The following is a 15,511-nucleotide window of genomic DNA, read 5'->3' as shown; positions in this document are numbered from 1 at the left end:
GACTAGTTAATCAACTAAAGATGGAGAAATAAAGACAAACTAAATGAATTAAATCAATTGAAAGACAAGGAGGAACAAATATTAATCTGTAACCAAAGGGCAATTAAATAATACCAAAATATTATAATCAAGACCAGTGTATCAATTTTTAAAATGAATATTAATAATAAATTACAAGGAATTACCCCTCCAATAAGTAAGAGTATGTTCATTACCTGTACAAGTTTAATAAAGAATCAACTAATTATCCAATCAAGAACATAGAAATAAAGAAGAAACTCTGCATAAAAAAATGGATGAGAAGGGATTTTTCTTAACTCTTGATCATGGAACAACAATGAACAAGTTTATAGAACTGTTTAATGAAATCAGATGAAAATCACTTGATTTTACTAACTACACAAACCAAACAAGGTGTCAGACCCTCCCCCCCCCTCTAGGCATGACCTGGCAGATACAGACTAATGCTAACTTACATGAAAATTATTTAATACCATACATTTTCACCCACATTTTACAGAGGATACTTATGAAATGTGGGTCTATCAACACTGCAACTGCCAGGTCATGCCTGAAGGATGGTCTGAATACACCAGCATGAAAGGGGGAACTGTTGAGACCACACTTGGATTAGAGTCTGTGTACTCTCACTTCAGATACATGCCCTAGCTCTACCATGAAAAATAGCCAAACAAATGCTAATCAATGTGTAAAAAAAAATCTCTCACAAAAATATGAAAATTACAACAATAAAAAATTGCTAAAAATAACAAACATATACTCCAACCCCTCAAAAAAAAAAGCAAAATAACACCAAAATTTCATAAAAACACTTCCACATCCATTTCACCTCAGTTCAGTTATCAAAATTTGATTGCCTATCCTTAACCAATTCCCAAATGGTCTCCATGACAACAGTCAACTTCTGCTATCCCAATTTCAGTTAGCATGATGCTTTTAATAAAAACAAAAATAAAATAAAAGTATGCTGCTTTTTGTAAAATTGGGCACTCCTTGCCAAAGGTTATTAAACATGCAATCCCCACTTCTTGATCTTCTATGGCTCAAGATTTCGTTGCCTCACTTCATAGTTTTCATTTGCTGCCTTTAGCTCTCCTACTTCAGACAAAGTCTGTGCTAATTGACTACTTATCTCTAAAAGTTAATTTCATACCCAAATTGTGAAATTCAAGTATTTAGAACACACACACACACTAGCTCCTCTTCTCTAATTTCACAGATTAAGCTGGAAGGGAAAGCAGAATCATTTGCTCAGTCATGACTAAACACAAATAGTTAACCTACAAACCAGAATACTAGACAATCCTTCCAACACTAAACCCTTTCTTAACTCTATTCCTCTTGGCAATTCGGCCCATAATCTTCATGTCTATAGTCAACTTCAGCCTCATATCCCTATGGTATTACAAAGATGTTAAATGAGATGACCTCTGGGATTTCTCATCATCATCTCATTTCTATGCATCTTTTCAATGGTCTAATTACTTTCTCTACTCTCATGATCCAAATACTGACTATAATTAATCATTACTTGAATGAGAGCCTTCATCTCTCTACTCCACTACAAATCCCACATTGCTATCCAGGAAGTGGATCTCTAAAAATGTGCCTTTGCAGTGAATGATAAAAATACAGCATATATTTAATGGCTCAAGTCAAAAACTTCAGCCTCTCACTGAGCTTAAACTATAGCCCAAAACAAACGTAAGAATATTATCAACTAATCCAAAGCAAACTTTGTAAGGGTCAAATGCAGCAAGCTTGCCTAATGCTCAACTAGTCCCTCACTAAGCTACTGGGAGTAACTGCCTTTCCTTTCTTACATCCTCCTGATAGTAAAATGGTAATATCCAAAGATAAGATAGATCTTGATAGAAACTCAGTCTTTTTTTTCCAACTGTTATACAGCTAACACAATCACCTCCATAAAAACTATGAATTGCTCACTGAAATGGCTATTCTGATCTTTTGCAAAAAGATCAGGAGAATCCTTGTTAGTCTCAATACTAAAAACTTGTGCTCCAGAAATAAAACCCATCCTGTATCACCTTTACAAGCTATCATACTGATCTATATTATCTATTCAACAACATTGAAACAAGCGTTTATCCAGCATGTCCCTAAAAACAAAGATAATGGTTCTCACTTCAGTACTCTCAAAATTGATGAAGGTCATAACCAACTTCTTCACTACCTAGAGGTCCATCAGTTAATTAGTGATCACCAATATGGATTTTGCCATTCTTTTTATAGCAGACTTTCTTGGGCCATGGAAATATTGGGATAAACTCACATGGTCACTCTTGATATTTCCAAGGAATTTGATTATATCTGCAAACAAAGCATTCTCATCAAGCTACCATCTAAGATCTCTCTCTCCCCCCTGCTCTTTGTGACTTCCTCTTTAGTCCTTCATTATGTGTAATGAGTGGCTTCCTCTCACCAGACTTCTTTATCAATGCTGGATTATCCCAGGGTTCTGTACTTTCATCCATGATTTTCCTCCTAAATATCAATGACTCTCTCTCTCTCTCTAACTTCAAATGCTCCATATTTTTTTCTGATTACTGCACCCACTTCTTCATTCAAAAAAACCTTGTAGTATTCAAATGCCTCAAGGTTCAAAGTCTTCATACTATCTTAAAACATTGGTCTCCTGACTTCTCAAGTAAGGTGAAATAACTCAGTGAATTTAAATGCCATCAAAACACATCCATGATTACCTGTCATATTACCTCTCTAGTCCTTCATTGTGTATAATGAGTGGCTTCCTCTCTCTCCAGATTTCTTTATCAATGCTGGATTATCCCAGGGTTCTGTACTCTCATCCATGCTTTTCCTTGTAAATGTCAATTACTTTCTCTAACTTCAAATGCTATCCATAACTGACTGCACTCTCTTCTTCATTCAAAAAAACCTTGTAGTATATCAAATGCCTCGAGGTCTTCATAACGTCTTAAAACATTAGTCGCCTAATTTCTCAAGTAGGGTGAAACAACTCAGTGAATTTAAATGCCATAAAAACACATATCCTGTCATATTAAATGCCATAAAAACACATTCCTGCAAGAAAGATCCTATGTCACTCCCACTTACTTTTGATGTAATGTTCCAATTTCCCTTCAAGATGAATTTTCCCTTCTTAGGATAACTTACACATAAAGTTTATCTTGAAATAAACATATTACATCAATATCCTTCTAAGTCACTAAAAAAATTTTTTTTTCATTCAAAATACTACTACTCTCCTGATCAACTCCAACACTAATAAATTTTAAATCTTAACTTCTTTGTTCTCAGATTTGGAGCAGTGTGCTCAAAAGCTCCACAAGAAAATTCTTGATATATACAAAAGAAGGAAATGCCCTTAACAGGTGACCACTCCCCTTTCCCACATTCCTTTGAGTCACTCTCTCAAAGATTCTCAGTTTCTGCATTATACCTTCTTCATAGATAGTTTTGTAAGCATTGCTCCACTAAACTGGCCACTACTATTCCTCCACTTTCTTCCAATCATGTAAGAACTCGCCATTAGTCAACATCCATGCATAATACAACTACAAACTTAATGAACCAACTAATGTTCATCCTTCATTCCATCTACCTCTGTTCTTTGAAACAGCTTGTGTTGTACTATTTTCCCAAATGAGTATAATCCCCAGCTTTTCAAGAAGAAACCTGTTAAAGGACTCCTTCCTCCTCTTAAATTTTCAAAAGGAGTATCTATTATAGCAAGATATCCACTACAAACTTATTCTTGTGGTCCATACGAGTTTGTGAGAGCTGATTGTACTTTAATTTTCCTGGGTGTCTTACTGCACTTTTCATTTAATTTAATTTTATTTCCTATACCTTTCTTCACTTAGTAACCACATCAAAAAAATTCAGAGACAGTTCTTCACCCATTAGCATTAAGAAATAATATATTATACAATGTCATAACACAAAGTAATATAACAGTAATTTACCTTCCTGTTTCCTTCAAGGCTTTCATATCAATCATGCCACCTGTTTTCAATTTAAAAGGATCTTCCTGCAATGCATATGTATAAAATAGATAATTTAAAATACCGTTTTGAAAACTTGCTTATTTGAAAAGTATAAATTATGCTTAAAGAAATAGAAAAATAACATTAATAATTAGGGATGTAATTAAGCTACTTTCCATAAAATAAGATGCCATATGCAACAAAATGTGTAGTACGAGTGGTATTTGGTGAAAATTAGACAAGGTACTCTAAAAATGCACTTCAAGTACCATGTTATGACCTGGATGGATCACCAACTTGGCATATGTGTTGAGTGGTGAGACAGGTTCATCTCCTGATTATATAAGACAGCATCTATTAACTACATAGCAAATAGTGAAGTGAGTGTTCAGACTTCAGAGTTCAGACTTCGGAGTGTTCATACATGGTTATAATGGGTTAGTTAGCAATGACTAATAGTCTATTCTACACATCAATTAACTTAAATGGCATTAACACTTTGCAGCCTTAAGCACATTTAGTTAAGTATTAGCATAAGGTTAATCAGTTTACTCAAACTATCTTAACCTCCCTAGCAGCGAGGTAGATGAAATAGTGAGACCAAATTGCACTTCTTATCCATGTTATTAAAAGGTGTTATAGAATCGTATCTATAACACCTTTCTATCGTATCTATAAAATCCTGCATAAAGAATCCGTTGTTTTTTTTGAAGACATGAATTATGGGTAAGTTTAATGATGCTTCCTACTGTTCCAAACCATCAGTCTTCTTGCAGAAACTTAAGACTTATTATTACAGGCAATTCCAAGGAGTACTTAGACTCACTGAGGGAGGCCCAAAACATCATGTTAACAACTATTCAGCATTTGCACAGTATCGATCATACTTTGCTTTGAGCTCATTCACAGTCAATGGCACCCACAACAGACTCTGGCAGCTTATTCCACTCATGCACCACTCTCCAAGTAAAAAACCTAGTTCTAACACCCTTGCTAGCTACACTCTTGCTCAGTTTCCATGGATGGCTCCTAGTTCTCCCACCACCATGCCTGTTATGAAAAATTTCCTCTAAATTAATCTTGTAAAACTCACCTCAATAATTTGAATATCTCAATCATATCACACCTTTTCTGCCTATCAATCAGTTTCTGTAATCAACAAAACTTCAACTTGTTCTCGTAAGGTTAATTTCATAGACCTGCTATCATCTTGGTCACTCACCTGTGGATCTGCTCTACCCCCCCCCCCCCATCACCAAGAAACCTTGATGCCCAGATTTGCACACAGTAGTCAATATGGGTTCTTATCAAGGCTCAATAAAGAGGAACAATAATCTGCTTGTCTCTGCTCGTCAAAGTATTCATCAGTAACCAAGTGATCTGATGAGCTGCTTTAGCCACTTTTGCTATGTGCCTCCTACATACAAAAATATTTTGGGAAAATTTGGAGAAAAGAGCAAAGCTAATAATAATGGCAAATATCTGTTGGATTTCTGCTCAAGACATGGACTGGTTATTACTAACACCATGTTCCAACATAAAAATGTGCACAAATTCACATGGAGAGAAGAGGCTAGGAATAAGAAAAGTCTCATTGACTATGTTATTGTTGATAGTGATGTTTTCTTCCTGGTGCAGGACACCAGAGTGTACAGAGGATTTGAAATTGGAAGTGATCACTATTTAGTCTTGAGCAGGATAAAATTGAATTTCATATTGAAAAGAATAACATGTAAGAAAGTTTTAAAGCGAATAAAAGTTGAGCAGCTCTCAGATGTTAACTGTAGACTAAAATACAGAAAGATTATTGAAAAGAAAATGAAAGAGTTTGAGAACAGGAAACAAACCTTGGAGATTCAGTGGCAAACTCTGAAGAAAACATTGATGGATTCTGCCAGAGAGGCATGTGGTGAGGTTGTGTGCAAGGATAAAAAAAATCAGAACTCCCTGGTGGACACAGGAAGTTAAAGAGGCAGTGAAGGAAAAGAAGAAGGCATATCAAAAGTTCCTGGCAAATAAGTCAGCTTTTACTCTTACAGAATACAGAGACAAATGTAAGAAAGCTAAACAGTGTGTAAAACTAGCTAAACAAAAGTCATGGGAGGACATTGGCAAGAATATAGAAAATAAATATCAAGAAGGTGGCAAAATATTTTGGAGGTTGTTGAAGAAGCTTAGAAATGGAGGAAAGAGTGCTGTAAAAGAAGTTAGAGATGATAAAGGTGACATGAAAACAGGAGAAAAAGATATCCTTGAAGTATGGAGTAATTACTTTGAAAAACTGCTAAATGAAACAAGCAGTGATGACAGCACAGTGATAAAAAACAGTGACCAGGCGTGCAGTCAGGAATACATATCGATACTTGAAATAGAAAAAGCCATCAAAGGCTTGAAATGTGGAAAAGCAGCAGGAGTAGATGATATTCGACCAGAAATGCTGAAGTATGGTGGTATAAAAGTCTTACAGTGGCTGCACTGCATAGTTCAGAAAGCCTGGACAGAGGGATGAATTCCCGATGATTGGAGTAGAGCTCTCATAGTACCCACATATAAAAAGGGAAATAAAACTGAATGTGAGAATTACAGAGGTATTTCCCTACTGAGTGTTCCTGGCAAGATCTATGCAAGTATACTTGAGAAACGGTTGAGAAGAACTGTGGAAGAAAAGCTTGGTGAAGAACAAGCTGGATTCAGGCCAAATAGAGGCTGTCAGGATCAGATCTTCACTTTACGACAAATAGTTGAGAAAGCATGGGAATATAACCAAGATCTGTATTTAAGTTTTGTCGATTTGGAAAAGGCATATGACAAGGTGCCAAGAGAGAAGCTATTCAATACGCTGCAGTTATATGGTGTCAATGGGGCATTATATCAAGCAATACAGTCTTTATTTGAGTTGTAAGTCAGCAGTTAGAATTGAAGGAAGTACAGGAAGATGGTTTAATGTTAAATCTGGTGTGAGACAAGGATGTACATTATCCCCTGTGTTATTCATTATATCTATATGGATCACATTATGAAGGAAAGTGGTATTAAACCTGATATCAAAATTGGAGATGTTAATGTCAGCTCTTTGCTTTATGTGGATGATGTTATACTTCTAAATAAATCCGCTACAAGTCTGCAAGATTCTCTGACTAAATTGAATAGCTGTTGTAATAGATATGGTATGAAGGTCAGCAATAAAAAGACAAAGACAATGAAAATAGGCAGAATCATTGAAAATATCAACTGTGTTGTGAATGGAGAACCTGTGGAACAAGTAAAACATTTCAGCTACTTAGGCACAATTTTTACTGAAGATGGTAAATTAAATATAGAAATAGACAACAGAATCAGCAAAGCTGGTATGGTGGGAAGTCAATTGAATAAATTCATATGGAATAAGAGAGAAATTAGTCGGAACACTAAATTAGCTGTATACAAGACAGTGTTCAAACCAGTTTTAACTTATGGATCTGAGAGCTGGGTCAGAAGTAAAACACTTGACCAAAGACTAGAGACCACAGATATGAGAGTCCTGAGAAAGATTATAGGCATGAACAGATGGCATCAATGGCAATATCATATTAAATATGAGGTTATTAGGAAAGAACTTGACATTGTCAACATCCAGGAATGCATTAGCAGAGCTAATCTCAGGTGGTATGGTCACTTAAATAGAATGGGAGAGGAAAGATTAGCAAAACAAGTGTTCTCTGCCAGGTTGGCAGGAAAACGACCCAGAGGAAGAACAAGATATAGGTGGATTGATACGGTACAAAAGTGCCTTAGACGATAGAAATATAAGATCTGATAATGTTGGAGTCTTGACAAGTAACAGACTGATTTGGAGGAAAATTGTAGATAGGAAGTTAGTAATGATGTAATTTTTTCATGTAGTACTGTCATATCCTGTACACCCCTTGAGGGTCCATGGCAGGAATTTGATGATGATGATGATGCTATGTGCCCTCCCCCCCGCACTTTAACTCCTATCCACTACCAAGTTTCTGGCTTCGTCAATTTCCTGAAGTATGTTCCACCAATGTGGTATACTGCTAATAACCTTTTAACCCAAAATGAATAACCTTACACTTTGCCACATTAAACTGACATCCATTCTCCTTAGCCCAGTCTGCCAATCTATCCAAATCATCCTGCAAAATTATTAAAATCTGACTTCTCAATGATACCTGCCTTTTTGTAATGAAGCAGTAGCGTCTAGAATAATAAGTGTACATGACTTATGCAACTGTTTATGTTTAAGATAAACAGGAGTATAAGTTATGTGCATTGAATGTTCTACTTAAATTAGTATATGTAACTGAGATAATGTCTTCTGAAAATACTGAAGAAAATATTTCAGTTGGATTCTGTATAAATACTAACACATCTGTTTTGTTCCTCAAGGTTTGATATCAAAGACCTGACTCTGTTTTGCTCAGATGCAACTCTGAATGAACAACCAACAAGTAATAAAATAAACCAAATAAACTGAAACTTGTATAGACTTTGTCAAATTCTGAAGTCTAAACAAATTTTGGCCTTGTCGCAGCTCACTTCTTATTATATGCTTTTGTGAGCCAACCCAGGTCGCAGACTATGCTGAGCGGTGGAAAATTTAACTACTAATTATATGATAAGAAGGTGTCTCTTAATTACACAGCAAATAGTGGGGGTGACTGTTCAGATTTCATGAATAATACAGGATTAATTAACAATTAACAATTTAATATGAAAGAACAATGAATTCATACATGTTATAATGGGTCAAGTCAGTAATAACTAATAGTTCATTTTACACATTAATCAATGTGTAAAGTGGACTATTATGGAATGCAAAGTATTAATTAGCATTAGCAATTTGCATTCTTAAGCACATTTAGTTAATCAGTTTACTCTAATCAAACTATGTTAAGCCTATAAATTAAGTTATGCGGTTCTAATCAAACTTTAAACAATGTTCACGTTCTTAACATACCAGCAGCTTTAGAAACATTAACTTCTCAGTCTAGAGCCCTACTTAGATTAGGGCTTATAACACATGTCAACATATCTAAAAACAAACACTTTGAAAGTTCATACTGAAATACAACAGAGTAGTAGAAGTATATGTTTTCATTCAGCTTACTTCAATTATGAGTAAGCTGAATGATGTTTACTTCTACTCCAAAGCATTGATCTTATTGCAGAAACTTACTTAAGACTATTCTTCACTTCTCAGTTTCCCTGACTGACAATTGTCCCGACAAATATCTACTGTCCTGAATTATGATGAACAGCACACTCATTCAAACAAGTTACCTTTTCATCTGATGAATCATTCCCTTCTATACTGATGCCAGACACTTCTACTGACAAGTTCTCACATCTATTCTCATTCCTTTCTGATTATGACTAGATGACTTTTCCAGCAACAAGCCAGCTTGGTTGGCTAAGTGGTTAGCACATCCACTCTTCAGCCAAAAGGTTGCAGGTTCGAATCCTGCTGTGAGCATGAATGTTTGTGAAAATACTAGTGGTGGGAATAGATGGCGTTGGTGGAGATAGAGAGCTGTAGAGTAGGTGCCCTCCCTAGACGAGTCTTTGGACTCCTTGGAGGTGTCATGTAATAATAATAATAGTAACCTTCATTATGACTCGACAATTACTCTTCTGTGATTCAGGCCTTCTGCTTAGTAGCATTTATATGCTTTAGTCTTGTTACTGCAATAGCATGGAATCACAACCACAATGGTAATTTGCATTACTTCCACAATTACATGTGTGGCATCATGAATAGAACTATAAAGAAATGTGTGAAACTTTACTTCATAGTCTTAACTTAAAATCTGATGGCCTACTGCTATTCATTTGTGAGATAAGAAAGATTAACAGATTTAAAAAGTATTATTTCATATATACCATATTTTTCGCCTTATAAGATGCATCACTGTATTGGACACAATTGCATTTTTCATGTCGAATTTTTGGAAAAAAAATTCTTTGCAGCATAAGACGCATGAAATTTGAACAATAATATTTTTTTTTTACCTTTGGAGTCAACAGTCTTGTTCGAGGGCACATCAAAACTCAGAGACACTTCATCCATATTAGGTATCTATGAAAGTTCAAAATTGTATTGTTTTCTATTATTTATGATGAATCTGTGAAACTCAAAAAAATTATTTTCAAATTCGTCTGGAATTTTTTGTGATATTTTCATTTTTGCCCTTCCCCATTCTGTTTATGTAACCATATCATCTTAGATTAGCTCTTCTGATATATTCATGAATGATAACAATGTTATGTTCCTTCCTAATATCTTCATTTTTAATATGATGTTGCCATTCATGTCTTCTGTTCATTCTCCTTATTTCGTTTCTCTCATATCCCTGGTCTCTGATCATCTGTTTTACTTCTAACCCAGCTCTATGAGTTAAAATTGGTTTGAAAGACAGTCTTGTATATAGCTAGTTTAGTGTATTGACTAATTTCTCTATTATTCCATGTAAATTTATTCAACTGACTTTCCCACAATACTAACTCTGCTAATTTTATTGTATATTTCCATATTTAATTTACCATCTAGGCTAAAATTTGCTCCTAAAAAGCAAAATATTTTGCTTTTCTAGGTTCTCTATTCAGGATGCAGCTGATGTTTTCAAAGTTCCTGCCTATTTTCATAATTTCTGTTTTCTTATTGCTGATTTTGATGTCAAATTTGTAATTCTTAAATTTAGTTATGGAATCCTGATGACTTGTAGTGAATTTCTTTAGGAGTATAACATCATCTACATACAGTAAAGAGCTGAGATTAACATCTCCAATTTAGATATCAGGTTTAGTGCCATTTTCCTTCATGATGTGATCCATAAAAATGGAGAATAAGAGCAGAGAGCGTGTACACCATTGTCTCGCACATGATTGTCAATCAGTTTTCCTATACCGCTTTCATTTTTTACTTTTTTTTTTTTTAATCTCACATAGAGAGGTACAAGAACCTTTTGTACATCATGCCATGTGTGAGGTGCAGATAAGGACTGAGAAAGAAAAATGCTATTGACACTCTTCTTAGAGAGCTGTAGGCTGAAATTGTTGGGAAACACAACATGGGGAAAGCTGTTCCCGAGGACAGAGGTAGATGGAATAAACAAGGAAGAGGAGAAGCAAGTATCATGAGTTTGCAGTTGTACTGAAAAGGGATGTTGGACAGCTGCTGCTTTTGTTTTTAACAGGTTGAACAGCAAGTAGATGGATGATGTGATGTTTGCCAATTCACTGGAGTAATAACCATGAAAGTACCTGTAAAAGAGACAGGGCTAAAATACTGCATCTGTGAGATAGAAGTTGAAGTGAGCCTGTAACAGAAGGGTCATCCACGAGCTTTTCTCTGGATAGCATTAAGAATTTTTAAGGATATTCAAGGTGTACCATCCCAAATGAGTGAATGGTATTCCAAGGATGGGAGGATTTGGGATTTACATAGGTTAGTAGATGGGGCGTAAAACAGCATCTTGAGTAGAAAAGAATGCCTTTCTACTCAAGTTTTTTAGAAGCTGAGGAAAATACTGGATGTGATGTGTTTGTGTCGAGAGGCTGGATAAATATCAGTGCAAGGAGACACAGTTTGTCCTATCTGGTGATGTATTATTGAGAATGAAAGAAAGTGAACTGGGATCCCTTTTGCAAGAGAAAAGGCAAGACTGCATTTTGGCAGCACTGAAGGTGACTAAGTTATCCTTGCTTCACTGAAGGATGTACGGAGATCAATACTGAAGGCACTGGTTGCAGATAATCTTGATGTAAGAGATGTCTGGGAACTACATGTTCGTGTGTAGAGGCTTAAGTGCTGTGAGGACATCATGTTGGAGGCTTAATGGATTTTTTACAACACTCAAAAAGAATTAAAATAGAATTTAATACTTCCTATATTTCTTCCTAGTCACTAGGATATCTATGGGGATTACAAAAACAGTTAATGTAACATACACACAAATAATAAACAATACTGAGCCCAACCACGTGGGTGACACTAAAGTCCTATCTAGTTGGAGCGCCCTCTAAGGGCAATAGTAGGTGGCCTGGAATGTAAGGTGGGATCTCTGGTGATGAGTGTTTCCCAAATCTTCGGAAGCTTAATACAACCGTATTTATTCAGATTTGGTTGGTTTTTGAGAGCTGCTGCGGCTTCCAAGAAAAGTCTCTCTTTCTTGAATTTGCTGTGGTGGGGCATGGTGATTTTCTTCCAAGATACTCTGTGGGTGGTATCCAAAACATGGTCAGCTAAGCTTGAATGGCCATAGTTGTGTTTGCAGATGTAACACTTGTGTTCCTCTAAGCAGATGGATGCTGATCTGCCTGTCTGCCCAAAGTACGCCAGCTTACAGGAACAGGGTACTTTGTAAACTCCAGGCAGAGAGAGAGGAGGGAGCTGATCTTTCGTAGAACGGATAAGGGTAGCAAGTTTGCAGTGGGGCTTATATGCTATGTGTAGGTTGTACTTTTTTAGTATCTTGGCTAATTTTTCAGATGTGCCACGGATGTAGAGTATGGTGATGGCATTTTTAAATTCTTGTTGATGAGAAGGACAGGGAATGGGGGAGGAGTTGATTATTTTTTTGATACTGTGATCACTGTAGCCATTGGAGAGGAAAGTGCTGTGTATGTGGTTAAGCTCAGTAGTGAGGGCGATTCCACTGGAACAAAGATTGTGGGCTCTCTTGGTAAGAGTTTTAATAATGCCATATTGTTGAGAGGGGTGGTGGTGGGAGAGTTTGTGAATGTATCTGCCTGTGTGTGTGGGTTTTCTGTATACGGTGAAGGTAAGTGTATCATTAGGCAGGCGTGTGACTAAGGTGTCTAGGAAGGGTAAGCAATTGTTCTTTTCCTTTTCCATAGTAAACTGGATTCTTGAATGTAGGCTATTGAGATGACTGAGGAAGGAGTCTAACATGTCTGGGCCATGAGGCCAAATAGAGAAAACATCATCTACATACCTTAGCCAGATAGAAGGTTTGAGTGGGGCTGAGTCTATGGCTCGTTTTTCGAAATCTTCCATATAGAAATTGGCAAGGGGGGGTGAGAGGGGGGGGAAACCCATGGCGGTTCCCTCTATCTGCTTGTAGATTTTGTTCTTCCAAGAGAAATACCCAGAGTTAATGGCAAAGGAAAAGAGATCTAAGATGTCGGGGGGAGAGATGACTGAGGAAGACTCCTTCCTCAGTCATCTCAATAGCCTACATCCAAGAATCCAGTTTACTATGGAAATGGAAAAGAACAATTGCTTACCCTTCGAAGACACCTTAGTCACACGCCTGCCTAATGATACACTTGCCTTCACTGTATACAGAAAACCCACACACACAGGCAGATACATTCACAAACTCTCCCACCACCACTCCTCTCAACAATTTGGCATTATTAAAACTCTTACCAAGAGAGCCCACAATCTTTGTTCCAGTGGAACCGCCCTCACTACTGAGCTTAACCACATACACAACACTTTCCTCTCCAATGGCTACAGTGATCACAGTATCAAAAAAATAATCAACTCCTCCCCCATTCCCCATCCTTCTCGTCAACAAGAATTTAAAAATGCCATCACCATACCCTACATCCATGGCACATCCGAAAAAATAGCCAAGATACTAAAAAAGTACAACCTACACACAGCATATAAGCCCCACCGCAAACTGCTACCCTTATCCGTTCTACAAAAGATCAGCTCCCTCCTCTCTCTCTCTCTGCCTGGAGTTTACAAAGTACCCTGTTCCTGTAAGCTGGCGTACTTTGGACAGACAGGCAGATCAGCATCCATCCGCTTAGAGGAACACAAGTGTTACATCTGCAAACACAACTATGGCCATTCAGGCTTAGCTGACCATGTTTTGGATACCACCCACAGAGTATCTTGGAAGAAAACCACCATGCTCCACCACAGCAAATTCAAGAAAGAGAGACTTTTCTTGGAAGCAGCAGCAGCTCTCAAAAACCAACCAAATCTGAATAAATACGGTTGTATTAAGCTTCCGAAGATTTGGGAAACACTCATCACCAGAGATCCCACCTTACATTCCAGGCCACCTACTACTGCCCTTAGAGGGCGCTCCAACTAGATAGGACTTTAGTGTCACCCACGTGGTTGGGCTCAGTATTGTTTATTATTTGTGTGTATGTTACATTAACTGTTTTTGTAATCCCCGTAGATGTCCTAGTGACTAGGACGAACTATAGGAAGTATTAAATTCTATTTTAATTCTTTTTGAGTGTTGTAAAAAATCCATTAAGCCTCCAACATGATGGGAACTACATGGTCTGTGTCAAAGGAGTAGGATGAATGGAGAGTTCTATCTTCGATAAAGTTATGGATAATAGGATTTAAGTTTTAAGTTAGCTGATATACATACTGTCCCATTTACACTACATAAGTATAACATTTTGAAAGCCTTTTCTCTTGGCACCTTATGAATGCCTTTTCCAGATGCTCAATACTTAAATACTGATTTTTGTGACATTCCTATGATGTCTTGACTATTTGTCTTAAAATAAAAATCTGATCTGATTCTACACGCTATAATAACGGTTGCAAAAGGGTATTCTTTGGTCACAATTTTTTTATGTGACTCCCATTTGTAAACCCATAAATAGATTAGTACCATGAGTGAGCTAGTGATTTTTTCCATTTTCATTAATTTTTTATACTATTGCATTTTATTTTTTATATAATCTGGAACCCAACTCTAGAAACCAAACATGGAACTTGTTCAACAATTTTGGGCCTCCTATAAGCAGGACAGTGGGCTCACGCCAGATGACGAAATTCATCTCTCACCTGTCCACAGCAGGATTCAAACTGAGGAGAATGGATATGCACTTAGCCAACCAGGCTGGAGACATCACTGTTTACCAGTGTTGCAACTATTTTAATTACTGATGTCATTAATTTTACAAATGCTATTCATTTTTCATATTTTTTTCCCCATTTTTCTCTCTTTTTTTTAAATTTAAATAATACGCAATTTAAAATTCATCTATTGCATTACAGTCACTCTCACCACAGCAAATACTATACATCAAACTCACTCATTATAGCAAACCCACTGAAAAGTCAATAAGCACAATACTATTCTGAAGAAAATTCAAGATAGCAAACTATTCCTGTGGAAAATTATTTCTGTAGTTCATATAAATTTGCTATAGTCATGGTAAGCTGAAGAATAATACTGTAAATCCTCAAATATTAATGCATAAATGGTAACTGAGTACTTAAAAATTAGAAGCAGTAGTCCAGGTTATTCTGAGTACATAGAGTAATTTTCTAATAATCAAAACTCTGCACAGTTAATGATAAGATAACTTATAAAACACACTAAAGTAACATACGATTACAAGCTCCTCTTCTGTTGTTATCTTCTTTCCAAGTGCCAATCCTAGTGCACTGCATATACCAAAACAAAACAATAAAATTATAAACATATATAAACTTATAATGGTGTACACACACACACACACACACACACTATTTTTTTTTTTATTTT

At 36.3% G+C, this 15,511-nt stretch overlaps 1 protein-coding gene across 1 annotated transcript in view; it reads right to left on the bottom strand.

Moving 5' to 3' along the window:
• The window catches only part of LOC150092400 (splicing factor C9orf78), a 97,200-nt gene that overhangs the window by 59,905 nt on the left and 21,784 nt on the right, over window positions 1-15,511 (bottom strand). The window contains exons 3-4 of the mRNA XM_090414858.1: window positions 15,357-15,411; window positions 3,990-4,054 (exon numbers count right to left, since the gene is read on the bottom strand). Coding sequence (XP_090270984.1) covers window positions 3,990-4,054; window positions 15,357-15,411 — 120 coding nt within the window. The remainder of the gene's footprint in view (window positions 1-3,989; window positions 4,055-15,356; window positions 15,412-15,511) is intronic.

This window comes from Typopeltis vanoorti, chromosome 26 (assembly GCF_054136105.1).
Source record: "Typopeltis vanoorti isolate ZY-2024b chromosome 26, IOZ_Tvanoo_1.0, whole genome shotgun sequence".
NCBI classification, from domain to species: Eukaryota; Metazoa; Arthropoda; class Arachnida; order Uropygi; family Thelyphonidae; genus Typopeltis; species Typopeltis vanoorti.
Note: the sequence above shows the minus strand (reverse complement) of the source record. Positions and strands in the feature narration are given on the sequence as shown.